Raw genomic sequence first — 26,385 nt, forward strand, 5'->3', positions numbered from 1 at the left:
TGGCACAACTCATACTAACGCTAGTTAACTGCCGCGGTTCCGCGCGTTTTTGTTTGTTTGTTTGTTTGTTTGTTTGCGGTGATTTGTTGTTGTTGTGACATCACGCTGATTCCTGATCAGCGGGACCCCGCGGCAGTTAACTAGTATAGTCCCTATAGTCTAGTAGGAAGGAGGGGGTATCATGCACCCCCGGAAATATACTTCTAATCAGCATTTCTAGATTGGAAAAATTGTGTAAAAAATGATGAGCTATGTTAAAAAGTTAAGTTAAGTTAAGTTAAGCTAAGTTAAAAGTTGAAAATGTCCCACATATCATTTTTATGCAAATTAGTGCCGCCATCACCAAAAAGTATATTTTCACTATATCTCAGCCAATATTGCAGATAACTGAACAAATAAGGTGTCTAGACCCATGTTTTGGGGGTCAAGGATCATAATAAAACTATTCCTGAAGTGGCCACATGTATCTGTGGCATGCTACTATGAAAATTAGTGCTGCCATTATAAAAATATAATTTTTTGTTCATGTACTAAATACCTCAGTCCAAAGTTCAACCCCTTCCTGATGCCAACTGTGTATTTTGCTGGGTATTCAACCTCCAAAAAAACAAGGTAAGAAGCTAACTCAGCTACACACCACACTACATCACAATACAGATGTGTAACAGGCCACAATTCTACTACAGGGTAAAAACATGGTCATGGAGAGCTAGTAGCTAGTTAGTACTACTAGCGAGCTAGTAAACATATTAAATCAAGCTAGAACCTAGTTTGTTGATGAAGATGGGTTCATCTCTTATCTCGCTTAGCGCACACAAGGCACGCAAGCTAGAACTGACCGTGCAATATTTGTAGTCAGATTTCCACCAAATATCGCGTATCATGTGTCCTGTTACATGTCTGTATTGTGATGTAGTGTGGTGTGTAGCTGAGTTAGCTAGCGAAGGGGTTGAACTTTGGACTGAGGTATTTAGTAGGCTACATGAACGAAAAACATATATTTTCATAATGGCAGCACTAATTTGCATAGTAGCATGCCACAAATAGGCTACATGTGGCCACTTCAGGAATAGTTTTATTATGATCCTTGACCCTCAAAACATAGGTCTAGACACCTTATTTGTTCAGTTATCTGCAATATTGGCTGAGATATAGTGAAATTATACTTTTTGGTGATGGCGGCACTAATTTGCATAAAATGTGGGACATTTTCACAACTTTTTAACATAGCTCATCATTTTTTACCCAATTTTTCCAATCTAGAAATGCTGTTTAGAAGTATATTTCCGGGGGGTGCATGATATCCCCTCCTTCCTACTAGACTAGTATGAGTTGTGCCAAACAAACGTTAATATCTCAAAACGTATACATCACATCGCTTATATTTTGACATTCTGAGTGTGAGCAGAAGTAGCTCAAGAGTTTGATGTATAATATATGCATGTCGTGTTAAAGTTGTGTGAACTGTCCAGTTTTGAAATTGTAAACACGCGGTCGCCAGCTAGAGCCAGACCTTCAAACTCAGGTTCCATAGGGTTCCATTGCCATTGCCACCCAGTGACGCGGTTTGTTTACCAAAATGCTGCTCGGCTGATCCCTCCTATAGAATATAAAAGTTTCATATTAATATAATGTGCACGATAAAATGTCCAAATACCTTAGGAAAGTGCCTTTGATGAGAGGGAGTAGGAAGGACGCGCTTGGGCGTCGAATTTACGGATTCGGATACACGACACACACACAACCCTCTGCACGTGACGCAGGCATTGACATAGCCTAAATAAATAGGACGCAGGACGTAAGACCCCACCCCCCAACCCCACCCCCCCCCCATATACATCAGACACACAGGTGGTAAATGGGTCAACATAAAATCATCATCATTATTGTGCATAGCAGAAAAGTGAACACACACACACACACACACACACACACACACAACAATGTCACAAAAATGAAAGCAACTTTCACTCTCTCACTAAACATAAATGTGAAAGTCTTAATACACAAACATTCAATGCAGAGACAATTATCTCTATACTATACTTTTTGAATAGGCTACTACTTGAACTACAAAAACAAACAGGGGCAAGATAGCATAGACCACTATGAACACTGTGTATATGTTTTAGTAGGCTACTTATCTCTCTCTCTCTCTCTCTCTCTCTCTCTGACACACACACACACACACACACACACACACACACACACACACACACATGCTCTCTCTCACTCTTCAGGTTTCTCTCCTTGGTATCCTGTAATGTAATGTAGTAATGAAATGTAATGTTTAACTTAGGATATTACTGGTATGCTCCCATCTCCTCTTTCCCATTCCCACTACCCAAGAACAATTGGCTCATAAAGGTATCGTCGGTATAAATATATAGTAGCCTATTGTTAGCTAAAAATAAAGTATAGACTATAGGGGTATTTGTACATATTTTCCACAGTAACTATAGCTTCAACTAAAGCTGCCTCCTTTAAACTTCAAAATAGCTTACCAAAAACGTCAATAAAATACTAGATTGATTAGGCCTATATGCTAGCTAGAGAAAATAACAGGGCTAGCTGGCATATTAAGCCCACAGTGTTGAGGCCAAGACAGCAGCAGTTTCACTGTACTCTACAGTATACGGCTATACATGCTTAGTTTGTATCATGCTGTCTTGGGTCTATTCATTACTGGCTATCATGTCATATCATTCAGACTTTCGTTAAAATAAGATCAAGCAAGAAAGGATTTGATTTGTAACACTGTTCCCAATTAAGTTTTATAAATGATTCCTTGGCAAATAATTTGAATCTATACAGCCGAGTGTGTGGTAGTGTAATGAGTTGGGACATATCCCTTCATTTGGAAGATCTGGGTTGAGTGGGTTCAAATCTCTGTGTTGTCAAGTCTTGAGCAGTCTTGAGTGTCAAGTCCCAAGTCAGTTTCAAGTCTTGAGGCGCAAGTCTCAAGTCATGTCTCAAGTCTAAAGTAGATTAGTCATTCCAAACAAATTCAGAAACAGAATTTCAATTCAGTCACCTGCTGGAACAATTTAATCACTTTCTGTTATAGAATGGAATTTCACCATCCCTCACCCGCTATATAATATATATAAGCTAATATAAACCAAATTGAATGAAGCCAAGATTCCAGGAAGTGTCTTATAAAAGTGTATTTAATGAAGCCATATTCTTAATCTCCTCTAATCATCATTAGAGAAGGACTGCAAACATCTCAATATACATTGATGTATAGATTACATGAGGATTTGTGGAATGCAGTGAAGATCTCACATTTGACATATGTGTTTATATATGTGACATATTTATAGGCAGAGAGGAGGAGAGAAACAGAGAGAGGAGGGGTGATTACTCTGACTTGGAGCCTACAGGGCTCCTGTCTGTATCAGTAAGTGTTCCTGTCTCATGGTCATTGTCATGCTGAGCCCTCTGAACTAAGGCCAGTAGAGTAGAGGGGAGAAATCTCCTCCTATGTATGTGTGTTTCCATTACGATGACAGAACTGGTCAAGCAGGATAACAACCTCCCTCTGTCACCAGAAACCCCACATCGACTAGAAGGTAAGGTGTTGAAAATTACTTTACACACACACACGGACAACGGATAAAAAAGCGAGCCAGATCACAAGTAAGATAAACAAAACAGTAGCTCTCTCTCTCTCTCATCCATTGGCATTTCCTAATCAATAAGCTATAATTACATACACATTGTATTGGTATGAGTTATTAGTTTATTGATTAGGAAATGCCATTGGAACTTAAATTTTCACTTTCAATCCAAGTCATTTACACAAACACAAGATTTTCTCGAGACTTTGTGAAACTTTTCATGTCGTCAAAGTACAAGTCAAAGTCAAGTTCGAGGTCATCATAACCTAGCCAAGTCAAGTCAGGCTCATACTGTACATCAAACCAAGTCTCAAGCAATTCAAACTTACTTGAACCCAAGTTATGCGACAAGAGTCCCCACCGACATGTCAGCCTTGAGAAGACCAGGCACGCTATCAATGATTGGCACTCTTATTGGTGAAAGCACTCTGAAGATTTCACCAGGTACTTGCAAAATGGTAGGAAAACGGTTTGTGCACTTTCGCTTCAGGTAACCAAGAAATGGTTAGCTTGTGGGTGGTTGCTACCATTTGGTTATTTATCACAGGGCCATTACTCAAGCCAATGTAATTCTACCTGCATAAGAGAAATGCTTAGCCACAATGTACAGACGTTGGTTAGAACAGAGCAACAGAGTAGCATGCATATGACTCTCCTCTTCTGAAACAGAAATCTAAATCAAATACTGCACTAATAAAACAGAAGATGTCTGGTTTCAGTTCATAATGCACCTGGACCAAGTCTCCACTCCCTCCCCATGATCCCCCATAATCATTTCATGATGAAAGAAGTGAGACAAGGGTAAAAAGTTGAAAGAAGGGAGAGCTTTGTACGTGTGCATGCATCCACTGCTTCCTCAGGTCGAGACGGCCATCTTTGAAGATGACAGCAACTTGACGTTCGTCTTATTCTGCATCAGACTCTTCTCTGCACTCCCAGAGCGGAGTGAGTGGCTGCGTTTTCCTATGGCCCTCTGACAGGAGAGGCACCTGAGATGAGGAGAACGTGTGAATGGTCTTTTAGGACTTCCTGGAATTTGAAAAGACAGACCACAAAGTATGACATAAAGATTTTAGGGTTAGGGTCTTACATTCGGCGCATTCTGGGAGGGCGTTTACACTGGCAGGGCAAGGCCTGCATACACACTATGACTTCTAGCCATGATTTGGCATCACAAGTGGTTATCAAGTTCAGACTTCAGACTGATTCAACGCTAGGTGTGGCGTTGTATAGATGACTTTAATCTCTTGCCTCCTTGTCCCAGTCGGGACTATCTCTATTTCATACATAGATTTTTACACCTTGAATATGGACTGCACAAAGACAAATACTGCACAAAGTCAAATTCCTCGTTTGTAACATGATTACTCACTATGGCTATTAAAAGTATCTTAAATATTGGACAAGTCATGAGGTCTTCCTGTATTGTGAGCTGATCAGTGAATCAAATCTGAATGGAGACCAGCAATAGCCAATTGGGGGCTGCACATGAGAGAAGGAAAACATACTTGAAGTACTGTATGGAAAGAACAATGCTCCACCTCCATTTTGTTGTGGTTCTGTGTCGTGGTAGCATGAGAGCGTTAATGCTTTTGCCCCATCAGGGGACTGCATGGTGCTAGAATTTAGATTGTGTGTGTTCCCCAAACCCAACTGGACAAAACGCTTTGGTTCGTACAATCTGCTCCTCACTTGCTCTAGCCTCAGAACAGAGACTCTTGGATTCTCCCTGCGTCTCAGACAGGACCCGCCAACTCCACTGTGGGCTCCTTTTAAAATAGTCCTACTTTATTTTTTATTTTTTCTACCACAGTCAGTGTATATCAACTTTCCAATATTCTTACATACAGTATAGCCCTTTTTCAGGGCCCTACATTTTCATACATGTAGCATGACACACACACACACACACACACACACACACACACACACACACACACACACACACACACACACACACACACACACACACACACACACACACACACACACACACACACACACACACACACACACACACACACACACACACACAGTACTTGGCCAAGTACAATTGGGGAGAAAGTGGGGGGGAATCAGAAAAAACATTGAGACAAAACTATGCAACATTCAAGAACACAAATAGCCTGTTTTGACGGACAACAATGTTGACAACAAGTAATTTTCTTGTGATTGCTACATTACATGTATGAACAAGTAGGGCCATTTTAAATGGAGCCTGCAGTGGAATTCGTGGGCACTTGTCTGAGTCTCTCTGAGTCTCAGTTCTGAGGCTCAGGCTACACTCGATAGGCATTGGATTTTCTGTGTAGTAATTTTGTCTACTACTGTATATATCATGTACAATGATCAATTCATTTTCCACACTTTGGACCAGCAAGGTAGCCTACTACTAGTAATAATCAACCGACTGACTGACTGACTGATTAATAGGAGGGATCAGGTTGTTTTAAACAAACGGCTTCCACAGCTCCTGGGGGCAACTGCTGTTGGTTTTAAACAGCAGTTCAATGTAAAACCATGCCCTCTTTGAGATCGAACTGCTCCTTCGTAAGCTAGACACTCCATTCCAACTTTAAACGAGTGACCACTGTTAGGACTATCACCTTAATTCAGCTTTAATTGATATTTTGTACTGTTTGAGAAATCGCAGTTTATGTTTTTTTCAGCCTTTAAAATGGGACGCTATGGAGCCAGCCTTGAGAATGTGTGACTCTAGCAGGCTGTACTTCTTACTAAATCCACACAAAACTGTGACATTTCATACAACTTTAACACTACATACATATATATCAGACCCTTGAGCTACTGTACTTCTGCTCTCACTCACAAAGTCAAAATATAAGCAATGTGACGTATAGTTTTTGAGATAGTAACATTTGTTTGAAAATTTCAAACTAGTTAACTGCTGCAGTGGCACCCGGAAGTGCTTTTTTGTTGTCATGATGTCATGCTGATTCATCCTATACCTCTACCTGGTGACAGCCTTGGCAACAAGATAGGCCAGTTCGGCCACGTTAAGGACCATGCAGATGGAAGAGGCGGTGGCCATGAAAATGGTGAAGATGGTTTTTTCAGTGGGGCGCGAGATGAAGCAGTCCACCAGGTTGGGACACGGCCACTGGTCACACTGCACCAGCCGTGGCATCTGGAAACCATCGTACACCACGTATAGGGCATACCTACAGAGATAAAGAAACCATCTTAAACCACGTATAGGGCATACCTACAGAGATAATGACGCGCTGTTTGTAGATCAGCAAAATGTTATGAGACCACTTCAGGGTATATAGAATAATATATATTATGTAGACATAAAGAAAAATATAAATACCATGATCTTTCTTTCTTTGATGACATCCATGTTGATCAAATTCATATTTACATTGATGGCAAAGACATAGACATACTGAGAAACAGATAAACAGATCTTACATGAATCCTCCTTCGAACAGCAGCCTGAACACTATGCTGCAGGCGTACGTCCACCAGAGGGCGCCGGCCAGTGGGAATCTCCGCCTCTTCAAACTCTCCAGTTCTGTCTCCTGGGATGCTGCTGAGCCCTTGAGGAAACCAGCTCTACCAGAACCCTGGTGCACAATACAATGTATGACATGACACAACACGACACGACACGACACGACATGACACGACACGACATCACATCACATAATATGACATGATTTTACAAGACTTGATATTATGTGATAGAGAATAGAATTTTCTCTATCATTATGTATCAACATATTATTATGACAAATATACAAATATGACATTACATGACAAGAGCTGATATGTTTAAAATTGCATTTATTTATTTTTGATGTGATATCACAATATGCTTTGGCAAAATTTGTTTCCCAATTCATGCCAATAAAGCTTATTATGAATTTGAATTTATGCATGATATGGTATGACATCACTTGAAATGACATTATGTGATGATACAACATGTATCATGTGTATTTTATGTACACATAAAATATCAAGTGATACATTACATGGGATACTTGCCTCTGTTCAGATAACAAATGTGACATTTTATGGAACAATTTGAAGGCTACAATTTGCAGTTTACAAGCTCCACCTCTGCTTAGATTGGACTATGTCATTTCTCCAGACAGTAGTGTGAGAACAGAGACATCACCTGACTGCAGCTTGGGCAAACTTGCATGTAGGTGTGATTCAGCATATTGTGACGATATGTTGGTGCTGATTGTGTGGTTTTGCTCGGTGATGCACAGTGAGAATGTGTTGTCATATCCATACTATACAAGTGTTTCCCATACATCAATCTATTTGTGGTGGTACACCACAATAGGTTTTGAGCACCACAAATAGATTTTGACTGCCACATATTAATTTCTACTAGTTGACTGCAAATTCCTGCTTTAGGGCTTATATAGCCTAAGTATTGTGTTGGCTGAACATCATTCCAATCAGTTAGTTTTTATTTTATTTTAATTTTGTTTATGCATACAAAGCAAATGTTACTTTGTACTTGAGTTCTCCCCTGGAAGTGATTTTCATATAGATGGGCCATTGTATTTAAACAACCTGTATGCAGAATATAAGGAGACAATATTTTTTTTCATAATTGTAAAGCATAGTAAAGAGGATATTAATGTGATGTGTGTACTTCTGTCTCTAGCCTCTTCATTTTGCTCTCAAAGTGCACAAGATTGATGCATTTTACTTTAAAATGTACAAAGCTTTCTGCCGGGGGGCATAGCCCCTCTGGACCCCCCTAATGGGGTTCTGCATTGGTTCCTCATCTTTCACTCCCTAGTTGGAAAGCGTAGAATCGCCCATGGTTTTCACCTTGTGAGTGTGTGTGTGTGTGTCATCATGGCAAAATGTAGCAGAAACTACCACAGAAGCTGTTTTGAGTACTTTGCCAGGTGTTTATATACAGTATCTGTCTGTCTGTCTGTCTGTCTGTCTGTCTGTCTGTCTGTCTGGCTGGCTGGCTGTCTGTCTGTGGACAGATTTTGCGAGCACAACAGTGTCAAAACCATGCAGGATGCAGTTACAAAACTTTACAGGCATGTAGTTGACATAAAAACGAACATCGAGGCTCGGAGTCTTCTCTGAACTTTCCTACAGCTGTGCAACAGTCTCTGACACTGGGGACAACTGTCGCCAAAAACAAATTCTGAAGGAATGGAAATCTCCCTCTCCACCCTCTTTCCAATTGTGGTTGACGGACATGACCTCTGTTATACGCATGGAGAGACTTAGGTTCCTGAGAACCAATGGACTTAGAAAATGTATAACTATCTGGGACCCGTTTTTAGTTTACCTCAACGAGGCTAGGGGTGACGGGTGACTCACCCGGCTGGCTTCCCATAGACCCCTTGAGTGAGATCCCAGGTATATCGTTTACAAGAACATAAGAACCATAGGTGGCTGGCGGCACCACTTTGTAATGTTGATTATATTTTTTGTTTTGTTTTTGTTTTGTTTTTCATTTCTTTCCCCTGTGTCTGAGTCTGTTTGTCTGTTTTGTCTTGTTTGTGTTCTATACAAATTTAAAATGTGAAAATAAAATATATATAAAAAAAAACAAAAAACATCGAGTTCGGAAATGGGTGTGATTCAAGCAAGGGGGCCCTAACCCTAAACACACACACACACACACACACACACACACACACACACACACACACACACACACACACATACACACACACACACACACACACACACACACACACACACACACACACACACACACACACACACACACACACACACACACACACACACACACACACACACTTTACACCCCTGGCTCATTCCTTTGTCACAGCCGTCGCGGCTGGGGTGATCCAATCGCGAGATGGTCTCTAGTTAGATTTTTAAATAGCCTACTACACATACCTGTAGGAGCTTCTTCTTATCGCCATGGTTACGGTAGGCAATGTACATGGCGACGAGGAGGGTTGGCGTGGAGACAAAGACAAGCTGAAGACACCAGAGACGGATGTGGGAGACGGGGAAGAAGTGGTCGTAGCAGACGTTCTCACAACCAGGCTGGAACACAGAGACACACACGCTAATTGAGTCCTGTAGTAGGGAAATTATTTCAGTCTCCATACTCACTTTATGTCACTCTGCTGCCCTGTATAGTCTTCGCCATCATCATCATAACCATCATCATCGCCATCATCATCATGAGTTTCTTCCAAAATGTGATATGAACGATATGGCAAACTTACTGTAGGGGAGACTGGGGTTGGGTGTAACATTGGATGAGTTGTAACAGCACCATTTCCACCAATCAAGGATAAGTTAGTCATATGATCACCTGTACACACCCACCACATCCTTCATGTGCAGTTTCATGGCTGTCAGCAATAATGCAGATTTTACAGCCAAAGAACTGATGTTCTTTAAAGTCATAGATTTTTCATTACATTATGCAAATTGTATGATGTGGTATCAATTTTTTCTTCTTTACTGTTGTTGTTGCAGCGTACCCAGCTAGTGTTACCACTCACCCCAGTAGTGGGATAGGTTGTAACAATCATGGCACTCCTTGTGTTTGACATCATGAAGTCTGTCATATTATAATAGAGATTACATTGATTGCTATTTGTAGCAGACAAATGTGGGCACACAAAATTTGAGAGATCTCCCACCAAAACTCTCAGACTTATATAGACTCTATGGATGAAATGTGTTACGAATCATCCCCGGGCTCCCTTACTGTTGTTAAATTACTCCTGGCATAAAGTAAAACTCATTACGAAATATTATTGAAGTTATTTTCCTCTTGAGTTGTTTTCTTACAAAATACTTACATTTCAGAGAATGTGATAAATCAGTTATGCTAATGAGACAATGATTACACTAATAACACATGGGTGGTATTAATATGAACTCTGTCTATTAAAGCATTCATTGTTGTGATATTGGAGTGTGTGTGTGTGTGTGTGTGTGTGTGTGTGTGTGTGTGTGTGTGTGTGTGTGTGTGTGTGTGTGTGTGTGTGTGTGTGTGTGTGTGTGTGTGTGTGTGTGTGTGTGTGTGTGTATATATATATATTATGTTTCTTTTCTTTTCTTGTCTGAATTTGTTGTTGTTTTTTTGTGTTGGTTATTTGTGAAAAAGAAAATAGAGGGAGACTGTACATTCTGAGTTACTTATTGTTTCATTGGAGATTGTGATTGTCTGATTACAACCAATGTGTACTGTACTCTACCTTGCAAATAAAAACACTTAAATATGTCTATTAAAGCATTACAGAATCATGTTCGTTTCAAGACATTTTCCTCTAATTAATATGCTAAATTATGCAGCAAGCTGCTCCAAAATCAAAACATTTAGTTTATAGGGGGAACCTGGCTGTAATGTGTGTATGTATGACGTTTTTATCATTCTATGATTCTTGAGTTATTGTATTCACAACCATGTGGATTGTGGAACATATTATTTTTTATAGGCTACTAGCACACGTTCGATTTCTAGGGTGGAGACTCTGTAGACGATGCGCCATCGGCACAACATGTTGTGGGATTTATAGTCTCGCTGGCCAGCCTCTCCTCCCTTCCGTGAGAGGAGTCTGGCTGCACGGAAAAAGGCTGCTGGCATAAGCCCTCCCCTGCTCTATAGCTGCTCTCCCATTGGAAGCGTCGACACTGCCGGATTTCCGATCCCCGCTTATGTCAATCAGAGTGGCTTCCGCTCCCTCCTCTCTGTGTGTCGCTGTAAATAGTAATAGCAGTGAAAACAACAACGCTAACTAGCTGGCAAGCTAACGGCAGAAACTTACATGCTAGCTTGTTGCTACACGCTGAAAATGGCAAGTTGGATTGTTGGAAACTATTTTCCAAGGGCACTGCCGCTAAGCGCCGCCCATCATGGTGACCAGTGCCGCCAGGCTGGCCAGCGAGACTATGGGATTCATGACTGTTGATGTAATCACTGATGTCATAATTACAGGAGGGACATCATCAGTGATGTCATAAATCAAATAGACATGAGTGACATCACTGATGATGCCAGAATGGGGGACTGGGAAGGTCAGAAACTGAAACTGAACGTTGCCTCATTTGAGCTTGATCTGCCTGGTCTTGCTGCCTGGCCTCAGCAGGTTCTCTGGCTCTTGATGTCACAATTGGTTTATGACATCACTGATGACATAATTCATTTATAATATCACTGATGATCCCACAATCAACACGTGACCAAAATTGTGAACAATTGATTTATGACATCACTGATGTCACAATGAAAAGTGACTAACAGACACCACCCGTGACTACCACCGCCTGCTCATTTTAATTCTTCTTCTTCTGTGGTGTTTTATGGCACTTGGCATCCTTTATGTTGCATTACCGTCTCCTTCTGGATTGATCCATCCACTGTTTCCCTACATTTTGTCCCTTCCTCTCTCTTGTTCCATTCGTTCCTCCTTCGGAGAATCCAATTTTAATTATGATGATGATGTCGTATATTTTGCAATGAAGCACATCAGCATCCTCACCTGCAGTGTGTTACAGGTGAAGTCGGACTGCTCGTCACCCCAGACGCTCTCGGCAGCCACGACCAGCACCATGACCCGGAAGATAAACAGCACCGAAAGCCAGATCTTCCCCAGGCTGGTAGAGTGACGGTTCACCCCCCATAACTGGGCGTACAGAGTGGGCCAATTAGCCATCCTGAGGGAAGAGACAGGAGACTAGAGAACGCCGTGTCAGTAGAAGACTGCAGTTTGGGCCGCTCTCAGGTGTGAATAAAAGACTGCGGTTGTACTGTGCTGCTCTCAGGTGTGAAGGCGTGGAACTGTGTGAATGTCCAACCCAAGCACCAGGATAAAATGTTGGCGTTGTACGTTTCTGCAATCCATGGACGTGTACAATCTCAGCATAAACAAGAAAACAGCGGTTAAATTGAAATGCCAAACCTCGCTGCCTTACAAATGTTAAACGCAAATAAAACAACTTTCACAACCTTGGTTATGTTTAGGCAAGTAAAACAACTTGATTAACGTTAGGGTCATGGTTTGGGTTAGGCTTAAACAATAAAAACATTAAATGTGACTCATGGTTGAAATGTAGCTCTCCGGGGTGAAAGGCAAGTGTTTACGACCTCCACCCACCCCAGCCACAACATCCTTACTGGCCCAGCACTATTTCAATAGCAGACTATGACGTAATATTGATAAACACGTATGTAGAAACATCATATGCATTTTTGGTTCAGAAATTAGACGATATTCTACATTATTATATTATATTGTACTTATCCGTGGATTGCAGAAACGTACAATGCTGACATTTTATTCTGGTGACCGTGCTGGAATGTGTACCTTTCTAAAGGTAAGAGAGGATGCAACTGCCAACTTTGTAACTTGATAATTAAGTGATAAACTACCAGTGGTGGGAAAAAGTAAGTAAGTAAAAGCAGCAATAGGAAAAATATTTTATTAAAAGTAAAGATTCTGCCTTCGTAGGTTAAACATGTTAACCTGCACAGTATAGAAGCATTAGTAAAATAAGTATCAAAGTAAAGTCATCATTCTTTCAGTGTTAAATTATTGATGCATTAAAGTGTAAGGAGGAGTATTTCAATGTTGTCAGTCTAACTGCTCCATATACTGTTGGGGAGTTTCAACTGTAACAATGTAACATATTTTATTAGTTTACAGTATCATATGTTTTGTGTGTAAAACCTTACTCTGCAAAGCAACCAGTAACTCCAGATGTCTAAATAAATGTATTGGAGGAAAAATAATATGATTTCCCTCTGGAATGCACAAAATGGAAATACTCAATTAAAGTGCCAGGACCTCACCGGTAGTTACTTTGCAACTCTGCAGTCATGCCCCGGGTTTGACGTCATCGTCTACCCTACAAGAGTCCCGTCTCCGTACATAGACTTGCCTGCGACTCTGGCTCTTTAGCTGTCTAAATCAGCGATACGGACGTATTTACAAGTGTCACAGAAACATTTCAAAGCCACCTACTTGAGAAGAAGGGTTCATAGCTTCTCGACGTCGGGGCTAGAAAGCTCGATGCTGCTCATAAATGCCTCTTTTCATCCGAAGTCTGTGCTGGTGATATTATTTTTTACCGAGCTTTCGACCAGAGTGGCGCTGTTGAGCGCTGTGACGGCTGGGCTCTAACCCGGAAAAAATAATATCACCAGCACAGACTTCGGATGACAAGAGGCATTTATGAGCAGCGTCAAGCTTTCTTTTCTTTTTTTTTATATATTTTTTCTTGATTTTTTATCCCATTTTTATCCCCCATTAGTGCTAATTTAAATTTATTGATCCTGGTTGCTGGGGGAGAGCCGAAACTGGCTCCATGCCTCCTCCGAGACATGGGCAGTAGCCAGCCGCTTCTTTTCACCTGACAGGGTAAGCTTCACCGGTAGGGAATATAGCACGTGAGAGGATCACGCTATTCCGAGTTCCCCTTCCTCCGAACAGGCGCCCCTAATGACCAGAGGAGGCATCACATCAGCGACCAGGATATTGCATGTTTTGGTGTGGGGTTCCTATATGAAGGAGCATCGAGCGTTGAGCTTTCTAACCCCGATGTCGAGAAGCTATGAACCCTTCTTCTCAAGTATGTGGCTTTGAAATGTTTCTGTGACAATTGTAAATACGTCCGTATCGCTGATTTATACAGCTTGGGAGCAGGGGCGGCTCCAGGATTTCAGTTTTGGGTGGGCTCAACAAATGTAGGCTGGGCCCATCTTGGCCAAGATGGGCGGCACCCGATTTGAAAAAATTTTGAGGTATTTTTTTTTACATTTTTAGCGATATTTAGAGGAATATCTAATTTAAATTAATGATTTGAGGGCTTTTTTTGACCTTTTTTAGCTACACTGTACATTACAACAACAACTGAAGCGCCAAATTTAACTCCTGTCAGTACTTGAAGTCTAATATAACAGTTTTATTTTTCTTTTATTGTTAGAAAGAGTCAGGAAACGTTTTTGTGTGTTTATTTTGTATTCAAATGTTCGTTTTAAAAATTAATTAATTAAAAAAACATATATATATATTTAAAAAAAAAAAAAAAAAAAAAATCTGATTGGGCCTGGGGAAAAAGTGGGTGGGCCTAGGCCCGCCAGGCCCAATACTGGAGCCGCGCCTGCTTGGGAGCCAGAGTCGCAGGCGAGTCTATGTACGGAGACGGGACTCTTGTAGGGTAGACGATGACGTCATACCTGGAAAGAGGAGTAACGGGGCTACAGTCTATTCTGCTCAGGGTAAAAGTCATACAAGAGACAAAAAGTACAAAAACTAAAAAGTTGCACAACAGAAATCTATTCTGAACTGAAGATGATCTGCTGACTGGAATGTTTTCGCACTTTTGTAGTTTTGGCATTTTTTTGTCACATGTAAATAGATGCAGCTACAGAGATGGGATTGGGAATGTTTGAGCGGGTTTGAGCGAAAGAAGGCAGAGTGGCCGAGGATGAAAGTAGAGATGGGAGATGAAACAAAAGAACAGAGACGGAGAAGGCTGAGAGAGGGAGAGGATGAAAAGGAATGAAACTGGGGAGGAGGAGGAGGAGGAGAGGAGGCCCGCTGCCAACATTCATGTGAACTCCTCAACCCGCCGTCCCACTGCCATGCTGGACTAACACACTGAACCACTGTACCAACCCACTCTACTACTGTCCACATGCACCATTCAAACAGTGTGCACGACTGGAAGAGTTGACTGATTGATTGGTTGTTTGATTGATTCACTAATTGATTAATTAATTAAAACATGAATAAATAATATAATTAATAAATAAGAGAATAAATATAGAATGAATAAAGAAGAAAAATACTCCAATTCTAAAATACAAATGCAGGGAATAATGAGTTCAACTTATTCTGTGAAAAATACTATACACTGGCTTGCAGATCAAAACATTTCTAAACATGTTTTGCCCTTTTTGTAATCAAAGACCCAAAACATGCATACAATCAAAGTTCATGGGATTTACAGATTTTCATACTCTGCACTGACACTTTGTTTGAATTGAGAACTATAATGAATGTTGTTAAAATGTTGTTGTTAAAATGTTATTTTGTGTGGCAACAGCTTCAATTGCAACACTGTAGCAGCAACCTTGAGTTCAAAGTTGGTTATAAATTTACATACTAGAAAATGTCAAATGCATTAGATTTTATATTACAGTAATTATACATATATGTGGCACTTTAGCTATTTCATCCATAAAATGAGCTGACATGGTCAAATTTGATTTAAAAATGGCATTTCCTAAAAAGTGTTAAATTGAATTAGTGTTGCATGGGAAATTATTTATGCCCATTTTTAACCCTTTAAACTAAAATGACACACAAACTCTCACCTTCTGAGTGGAGTTTCAGGATCCCTCTGGGAAAATATCCCACATTGTCCCTTTCAGCATGCAGACAAACCCTCTGTCACGTCAGCTTTGGGATCATTGATGAAAACAAGAAATTTGTAGCTGCTGCTTCCCTGCATGAAATCAAAGAAGCGCCTGCAGACACTCCAGTGTCAAGCCAGCCAGAGTAAACTTCCTGACTTCCTGTGAGCACTTTCAAATTAAAACCCCTGTTCATGAACGCGTTGCAATGTTTTATGTGTAATACAAAGTGTAGAAGGGGAATAAAGATTGTATTTAATATAGGGCTGCAACTAATGATTATTTTCATTATCGATAATTTGGTCTATAAAATGCCACAAAATGGTGAAAAATGTCGACCACTTTTCCCCCAAAGGCCAAGATGGCATCCTTGATGTCTTCTTTTGTCCTGACCATTGACCACACCACAACAGTCCACAACCCAAATAACTACTTACTGTCATATAAAACTAAATACACCAGAAAGTATTCACATTTAACATTTAAGAAGCTGGAACAAGAGAGTGTTAATATTTGTTTTCCCTTAAAAAATGTGTCTACACGATTAATCGATTATAAAAAATTGTTTGCGATTACTTTTCTGTCAATCAACTAAATTAAGGAGGAATCTGTGGTCAATTAATTCCATTATCAGACACCTTAATTGAGTTATATTGCCACTGATGGACATAATCATACAGGCCAATGAGAATTGTTACCTTATTCGGAAAATAAATTATACACATGCAATCCAAAACCAATGCAACTCCTTTTCCTTTCCATTCAGTCTCCAGTTATGTGGGTTACACCACAACTTTGGTTATCCATATATTCGGCACACAAATGCATCTATAGTATAAAGTCAACCAAAGTGCAGTGTCCCTGCATTCTGTGCAGTCCAAACAGGTTACGTTAAAGGTGAAATGTGTAGCAATTTAACAATAATCTATTATCACATTAATTTTAAGATATTAATAATGAATGTAAACAAATTAGACATTGCTGAGGAGATTGACAGCTACACTACAGTTTGCATTGTGTGCAATCTGATCAGATTTGGAGGGAAATCTGCTAGATAGCTTTATGACACACACCTGTTCCAGAGCAAACAGAGCTGAAGCTTTCACAGATTATGTTATAGCAGATGGTGAAAGGAGAGAAAGAACAATGGAAAAACCACTTCCAATATGTTCTTCAAAACACAAAGAGAAAAGCTTTGACTGAAGAAGCAAAGAGCCACTTTGTGACTGGCAGCCATGGGGATTATGGGAAATGTGGTCTTGATGTGGAGCACCAAAACTAACAATACCACTGGCATGAGATACTGTAGACTAGAGGCAACCAATTGTCTCCACCATCTCTTTTGTTTACAGTAAGATACCAAGATATTGACGTTAAATAATTTGCTCTGGCAGACGTGTCTGTCCCCGCCCACTCCCATTCAAGCAGATTTTCACCCGGCATGAAAATGGCCAGGCCAATCACAGCCCCTTTATTACACAGCTTTGTTTAATACTCATCTGATTGGTCAATCACAGCATTCTACGTCTGTTATTTATGTAGGCCTATACTGCTGCTAGCAGACTGATGCTATGAATGAACGCAGTTCTGACAGTGAGGACCACGTTGAGTCATATCAATCCACAGAAAGAAGTCTGGCAAATTAAATGCATCAGAGTCCTGCATCACCCTGTCGGGGTTTATGTAAGGGATAATGTATACTGAGCCGGTGATTACTGTGGAAATAATGACCGACAGGTGAGATTGAGCCCGACGCGCAGCTGAGGGCTTAATCATTCACCTGAAGGTCATTATTTCCAGTAATCACCGGCTCAGTATACATTATCCCGCTTAGAACACGGCCTACAACTAAATCATTCAATAATCTGACAAAAATAATTATTCAAATATTTTAATAGCGTTTTCAACACAAAGTGGTTTCATTCGTAATTGGCACACAAGACACCACAGCTGCAACTGGTTGGCCTAATTAGTAGGCTAGTGGTTGCTGACAAAAGGCTCTTATCAACTGATTAATACCAGGTGTGGCAGAGCAGCGGTCGGTTGTCGAGAAATAATGACCGGTGAATATTGTTGATTGACCAATCAGAATCGAGTATTCGAGAGAGCCGTATTCTAATTCGCGATAATGACCGGGTCGCTGTAACACACCATAACCACCAATTTCATGGTGGTTGGCAAACCAGCAGATCAGTCTGTTTACATGTTTCAGTCGCTCTGCGCTACATCACACGTTTCGTTGCTCTGATTGGACATTTTGGACTCCGCCCATTGGTAATGCCCCCTGGAGATAGAAATTTAATTGAGAGATTCCAAACTCTTTTACACTTTTGCGAATTGGTCTGGTGATGTCAGGCTACCAACGTATCAAGTTTGTATACAAGTGCTACAAAAACTATAGTCATACTTCAGTTTTAGAAAGTATGTAAGTACATACAGCGTTCTTGTGTTAAAATAGGAATATTTAACAAAATAGTTCATGCAAAAATTTGATACATGTTTCAACATAACACCTTAATATGGACATAATATAAACTCACTGGGAAGACCAGCAGTGTGGAAGTCATTTGAATGAACAGAGTTGTATTGTAGTGTAAGGTGTACAGGGTAGGGCTGCGTGAGGGGTTCTTGATCTCTCTGTGGCTGTAACTGGACACAGGTGCAGTACTGTACAGTCAATGTGACTTTTCAGAGGCAAAAGAACACTCAGCAAGCTGGACAATGCTGCACTGTATCAGCTAATGATGAACATGGCCCCGCCTGATGATCGATGAGCTATTTTCTCACTGTTAGTGGAACAAATAGAACTTGCCAGAGACATGTATATAGAAGAGTCGCGACATCTCCATTCACTCCAATGCACCAGTTTTTTAATATCAAGAGTTCCAGCAAGTAAAGTCTTGGATTAAGCAGCAGGCCCGTATCTAGCGATGAGGACAGGGAAATCCGGACCTCCCTAATAATTTCAGAGAAAAGAAAAAAAAAACAATTTTTCTTTCTTTTTTTTTACAAATGTAATTAAAAATATTTTGCAGTGCACTATGTTCCTTTCTTGTTTAAGAATGTTTCGGGAAATGAAAATGTAGTCTATTTAAATAGAATTATCAACAATAACAATCAAGGAAGTTACATGCTTGTAGGCTAGAGAAGAAGAAGAAGCGCGCATGCACGCACATGTTGTGTTGAACCAACCAACAACCAATAAGAATTGTTTAATCTGGCAATAAAGAAATGTGAACTTGACATGCTATTTTAATAGCCTACTCAAAAATGCACCTCCCACTATACAGCAAAGAGAGGAGTCAATGTTTCTTGATATATGCCATTCAGATCAGAATAATTAGTCTAGTCATTAAGTTTGCTGATAATATTTCTATCATGTTAAGTCTGTGTCATGTTAACTGGTGTATTCACCATTATCATCATGCTATATATCTCCCTCTTTGCTCTGAATGAGTGAGAAAAGGAGAAAATACTGAATAATTACATCACAACAGTATCCTAATGTTAATTAAAAATGAGATATTCCTCTAAATATGGCTAAAAAAGGTAAAAAAATACATTTTTATTTATTTAAAATGATATATTACTCTAAATATGGCTAAAAAAAGGGGGGGGGGAACCCTCAAATTTTTTTCCGTGTCCCCTTGCCATGTCTGGACCTCCCCAATTTCAAAACCCTGGATACGGGCCTGTTAAGCAGCACTGTCGAGTTGCAGCAAAATGGACAGTTTGCGTTGTACTTTGAAAGTTTGTTTTTAAATCAAATTGTACATTATCAGCTTTATTTTAGGATTCAAAAGTAGCGCGAGACCCATTCCTGGCTGTTCATTGGCTAATTAGTCTCGCATTTTGGTCCTCCGCTGACGCCACTCTCTCTCTAGAGCACAGGCTCTCAAATGTTTTTCAGCCAAGATAGAAAATATACCGGGGACTCCCTCATTCTGATTTGTGATTTTCGGCTAAGCTTAATTGTTTCCACGGTAACGTGCTTGACTTTTAAATTGATAGGTTTGTTAGATTAGAAAGTAATCCATGAACCATTTTAGATTTAAAGCATAAAATGTTTTCGTTGAACTATGAAGCTTTTGCAAAAAAAAAGTTATTATTTTTATTCTCCTGAAAACTTTTTGCGGACCCCCTTGCAAAGTGTCATGGACCCCTGGGGGTCCCCGGACCCCCATTTGAGAACCACTGCTCTAGAGGACACTCGAACTTGCCAGAGGTAGGCTCACTTTTCATTGGGTAATGACAGCAACAACATATTCCACCTTTTTCTGCTTAAAGGAATAGTTCACCCAAAAATGAAAATTCAGTAACTCTCAGTTGTGGGAGTTCTTCTGGACTACCTGGCTCGTCCAAAACTGGTGAAAAGGGGCACCTTTGTATAGTGACGCCATGGGACTTGACAAATTGGCAACACAGGATGCGTTGGGAATGAGACGGAGCTGGCATAATCCAAGTCTCATGAAGCCACGATCACTCGATTAGGCCCTAGTGATAATCCAAGTCTCATGAAGCCACGATCACTCGATTAGGCCCTAGTGATAAAAGAACTGTGACAGATTCGTCCAGCCAGATTAATTGGGATTGTAGACGCAGCAGCAATTGGCCGAGTTAGGATGATCTTTCCAACATGGCTGAACAGAGCAATTATGTGAAGGTAAGAACTTTCATAAAGCAGAAAATGAACCACAAGTACAATGTAAAAGACATGCATATTCCTTGATAACTATAGAGAGCCAAAATTATACCCACTTCCATTTTAGGATGTTTAAGGTGGGACATCCCTCCTATCATTGCTCATTATTTTCCCTGAGTTTCCCTTTCCGTTTGTCCAACTTACTCCTGCATGAAGTACAGATGGGTAGGCGGAAGCATTCGACCGGTACATCTTGGGCCATCAATAAGTAGCTCGCCAAAGAAAAAAAAAAAAAAAAATGCATAAACTAACTATGTTTTTTTAATGGGGGGTTCCTATCTGGAGGAAACCCCAGGGGAGAACGTGCAAACTCCACACAGAAAGAACTGATACCATTTCCCCACCACAGTCAGAGTATGTCTGAAATCCAACTAATCAGTGGGCCAGAATGGCCACCAATCAGTGCAGTACCTCATTAGCATAAGAAGCTGATAAAAACACCATATTTTCTAATTTTAATTAAGAAGAAAAAACTTAACAGAAGTATTTTAAAGACACCAGCTAATACAATATATAAACTTGCTGAAAAAGAAAATGATACCCCTCATTTAAGATGATCCTTATGGTATTGCATGATGAATGCATGTAAATACTGTATACGGTTATTTTAATAAAGTACTGGTTCATGGAGATTTGACAATGGCCTCAGGCTGATATGCGATGTGAATATTATGCAACTCAATACTTTTGTAAAATGATTGACAAGATTACCTGGCATCTGCATCACAGAAAACTGAGTACATGGATAAAATAAGCATCCTTTAGGGGAGGATTAACACAGGAAGCATATCGGGTTAGCAGGGAGACAGAGAGGGCGTCAGTGATTGTAATGGAGTCATTAGGGGAATAACAGCAACACTTATTCCTGATGCATATCAATGAATGGATATCAGTGTCAGGGCCAGACTGAAAGACCCACTGTTGACCAGAGAAGAGAAGAGAAGAGAAGAAAAAACAGAGAGAGAAAAGCTGACAGATTCTTTCAAATGGGTCCATGCGATCCATTCTGATGAGAGGGGGGTGGGGGGTGAGAGACACAGTGAATGGGGGGAGAGAGAGAGAGGTAAAACAGAGCTGATTGTTAGAGTAGCTCCTGGTCAGCTAGCCAGCAGGAGAACAGAGGGGGCCAGTGTGAGGACAGACACACACACACACACACACACACACACACACACACACACACACACACACACACACACACACACACACACACACACACACACACACACACACACACACACTGTACAAACACACACACACACACACACACACACACACTGTACAAACACACACACACACACACACACACACACAGTAGGGCCTACAATATGCGGTATACACACATACGGTACACATATCTACAATACTACACACACACACACACACACACACACACACACACACACACACACACACACACACACACACACACACACACACACACACACACAGTACACTGTATACAACGAGGGGGAGAGCAGCTGGGCATGTGACTGAGTAGCAGATTGTAGGTGGACTTGGCTGACTGATGCAGGATGTCCTGATTCCTGTTCTGGATCTTGCCCCAGTACAAGATTCATGTTTACTTTTGATTCAGTCTCCATCTTTTTTCTTCTATCTTGGAGTTTCTGTTGATGCAGTTTAGTTTCTCTTTTGCTTCTCTGTTCAGTCATGGTGGTTATCACTAGTCTGGGTAAACCCAGCCTCCACGTGACCTCTATCTATGTGCTATCAGTCACTTGTGTTTACCCAGGCTAGGTTATCACTGCTCATGCTAACTAGCCGATAGTAACTAGCCAGCTCTTCTTTTTACCCCACTGTGGTTGTAGTTCAGAAATGCTGAATAGAATGCTAAACTCCAGTCTATAGAGATTTTTTTTATTGGTTTAATCAGAAAAGCAGAACAGAGGAACCTGAGAGCAGAAACAGTCAATATTAGTTTTGTTGGGTGCAGTTAAAGGCTTAAAAACCATTTTACTCTATTGATTTGCACAATATGCTGTGTTCAAGTGGGCTCGTGTTTACTGTGAATACATCAATCCACTTGAACGGCCCCCTCATGTGGTATTTTCACGACTTGGCATGTGGAATCTTTGTGAAAGCTTCGAAGCTCACGACTTGTGACATGTCTTGTTGTAGTTATTCTTGTTATCATCAGGATTGAAAATAAAGTTGTGCTAAAAAAAACATAATCTGGGGCCATAGATGTGCCCTTTAGCTGTACATAGAAATCTCCTATAAATGAGAAGTAGTTGATCTTGAGGACCAGGGAGGCTAATTCACAGATAATCACTGGGGGGGAGGTCAGTGCGATCCTGGAGGTAAAAGCCTAGAGCATCTAGTCCTCTCTCATGAGATATGTTCATATAAAGGCTTTCCACATCTAAGGTAACCAATATAACATCTCCAGGTAGATTTTTAATTTCAGAAATGTTATTAATGACATCAGTAGAATCTTTAATGTAGGATGGAAGTCTAAAAACATAGGGCTTAATGAAATGGTCAACAAAATTAGACAGGGGTTCCAAAAGGGAGTCATTACTGGCTACAATGGGTCTGCCTTTAGGGTCTACAAGGCTTTTATGGATCTTTGGGAACATGTAGAACACAGGAGTCACAGGATGTTTACACAGACTCAAGTTAAGAAAGTCATGTTCATCTTTAGATATCCAGTTCTGTTCCAATGCCCTGTCTGTGACATCTAAAATCTTCCTTTGGAAATCTGAGGTGGGGTTAGCCTTAAGCTTCCTCTAGAATTGTTCATCATTAAGCTGGCGGTAGGCCTCTTTCTTATAATCATATATAATCACCCGCCTTATCAGCAAGTTTGATAATGACGTCATTGTCTCTGGAGAGTTCTTGTATGGCCAATCTTTCATTAGGGTTCAATGGTTCATATTCATTCATTCATTCATTTTGTATTTGTCCATGGTCTATTTTTCAACCACTCTGCAGAAGGTTTGGATGGAGGGATTTACAGAAACCGGATTGAATTTACTTCTATTTCTAAACACAGGTTTGTAGACCCTTGTGTTTCAGAATTACCAAACATGTGCTTCAGTTTAATCTTTCTAAAAAAGTGGAATAAGTCCGTTTTGATTTCAAAACAGTCAACTGTGCATGTAGGGACAAAACTTAGTCCTCTAGTCTAGACAAAGCAGAGATTTGGTGTGTATTGAGTACCTTGCTTCATTCATCTTGATACTTTTAAGCTGCAGCACCTCAGCAAAGTCTGATACCGGATGAGCGGTGGTCATTTTACTATCTTTATATATTTGTTCTTGTAAAAAAAAAGGCGGGGGGGGGGGGGGGTCTTGTTTTGGCCATAATAAGAACCACCAGCTGATTATAAAAGCAGTTTTGCAGTTTTTGCTAGAGCTCAGCAGTGGGTTGCACCAGCTGTGCGTAAGTTGAAACGTAAGCTAGTTTGAACGTAGCAGTTAGTGTGGACTTTACACCCTAACTTAAGACAGAACTTACGTTCAGCTGGTGCAACAGGCTGTAGGCGGCTGTGTAACGGCGTTGTGTAGGTGGTACTTGCAGCAACCCATGTTAAGGGCTTGTCCAGGGGTGGATTCGAACTGCCGACCCTTGGCTTGGGAGTCCAGCATGTTAACCGCAACACCAAGAGAGCTAGCTCCCTTGGCGGAGCTGGTTAACATGCCTTTATACCTGGGGAGTGAGTTTAACCAATCCACTCGCTACCACTCGGGACTCACGAGGAATCCGTGCTGATTCAACTCGGTTACAGCTGCATATATGGAAAAAAAACACCTTACCCTAAAAAAATTGGAACAAAAGGTTTTTCAACTGTTTTTTGTAGTATTAGGTGTCCTTAATAACATACTAAAAGTCTACCAAAGTCTGACCACTGGAAAGGTGTAATTTTCAAGATGGCATCCAAGATGGGCAAAAATTCCTTAATTGGGGCCTAGAAATCCATTGGACTTGTCCAAATTGCAGAGATACAATTACATAATTGTGAAATCCAATATTTTGTGTGTGACTATTAAAACGTAATATGTAATAAAAAAAAAAATTTTTTTTTTTTTTACTGGAACAAGGCTTCATGGTATCCTCAAAAACAGCTAAACAGAACAAAACGAATTGTCACAATTTTCAGCAATTCAGAAGGTGGTGGCAGAGAATATTGGCAGTCGATAGATATATTGCTTGCATTATTGAAAAGTTGTGGATAGCTCTGTGGATCAAATTAGGCTCAAACAAAATTCATATTTGAATATACACCCTATACAATAGACTACTTGCACAACTCCACTACTTCCTGAAATGAGTAGGGCATCTTGGTTTCCTGTCCTACACTATTGGATGAACTGATTAATGTCAGGTGTGCCTGACTGCTGCAGTCACAACAACAGTGATCAGGCACACCTGACATTAATCAGTTCATCCAATAGTGTAGGACAGGAAACCAAGATGCCCTACTCATTTCAGGAAGTAGTGGAGTTGTGCAAGTAGTCTATTGTAGCCTGACCATGACTGCTGGTGTCATAAACCAAGAGACTTGCAAAATCTGCCATGAAGAATTAGGAGATGCTTCTGATGTGGTTGAAGTTCATCAGAAGGGAGCTGATGGAATCAACAGTGCAAGTGTGCAAAGCGGGGATGACATAGTCATTTCAGCTGGTGAAAAAGCACACTCAAAATGTTGAAAGCAGTACATCAATCTAAAAGACATTAAAATCCATAGAAAAGAAAGTTGAGCCACCAAAGAGAAGTGCCAGAGTAGCAACTAGTCCTTTCAACAGCAAAATCGATCTGTCTATTCTTTGGGACTACATAACACATGGAAGTGCAGACTCTAGTTATGTAAATACCGATACGTCCGTGAAGTCCATTCTTGAGTGTTGTGACAATCGTTCAGATGAATAGGCCTTCACCGTGAAAGGCAGGATTGAATATTATTGCTGTGATCTACATGCTGTGGAGTGGATTTACCATCACACATGCAGTGTTCATTTCCGTAATGGGCCACTACAGTTCCAGAAAGTCCCAGAGGCAAAGCGCAGAAAGTCTGGCCAGCCCAAAAACATAGATAAGGAGCAGGCATTCGTGAAGGTTTGCTCTTACCTTGAGAATACTGAAGAGGAACAGTTGACAGTTACACATTTACGAGATAAAATGGAGGAATTTCTGACAAATACAGATTCTGAACCATTTGGAAAGGCCTACCTCAAGACAAAAAGAAAAAAGTATGGGGGCAGTGTACATTTTGCTGAAGGAGAAGGCAGGCCTCCAAGACATAGTGACAATGAGGGAAAGAACATCACAGATACTGAGATCTTATTTCAAAACCCAAGCAAAGGACGAAGAATCACAGAAACAAGTGATGACAGAAACAAGTGATCATTGAAACAATGGCGGGATTGATTAAAAGTTATATAAAGTTCAATGTCCCGTCCCTTACAAATCAGTATCCAGGTGCAAGTGCGCTTGAGCTTGATTCTGCCCTTTCGTTTGTTCCGACACTCTGCGGACATTGTTAAATTGTATTTTTGTGGGAGACAAGCCGAAAGGTTGTAGCAATTGGACAGCCAATTGTCCAAGCAGTTCGACCACGTGCCGTTGTTAGCTTCCTTAAGTTGGCCTTGCAGTGCAGGCACATCATTTCTATCGGTCACAATTCCTTGTGGATACCCTTCATGGTATTCATGCTTCATACTGCTGTTGGC

At 40.6% G+C, this 26,385-nt stretch overlaps 1 protein-coding gene across 1 annotated transcript; it reads right to left on the reverse strand.

Annotated features, from left to right (window-relative positions):
- Positions 1-6,594: 6,594 nt before the first annotated feature.
- Positions 6,595-23,949, reverse strand: LOC310773177 (gap junction beta-2 protein-like; the record flags this gene model as incomplete). The annotated part of the gene is made up of 6 exons (XM_083633085.1): positions 6,595-6,805; positions 7,059-7,213; positions 9,507-9,659; positions 12,113-12,287; positions 14,722-14,808; positions 23,876-23,949. The coding sequence occupies 6 exons, from the start codon at positions 23,947-23,949 to the stop codon at positions 6,595-6,597; spliced, it is 855 nt and encodes a 284-aa protein (XP_083489211.1).
- Between the last annotated feature and the right edge of the window lie 2,436 nt (positions 23,950-26,385).

Source organism: Poromitra crassiceps, assembly GCF_964638095.1.
Source record: "Poromitra crassiceps genome assembly, chromosome: 3".
Lineage (NCBI taxonomy): Eukaryota > Metazoa > Chordata > Actinopteri > Beryciformes > Melamphaidae > Poromitra > Poromitra crassiceps.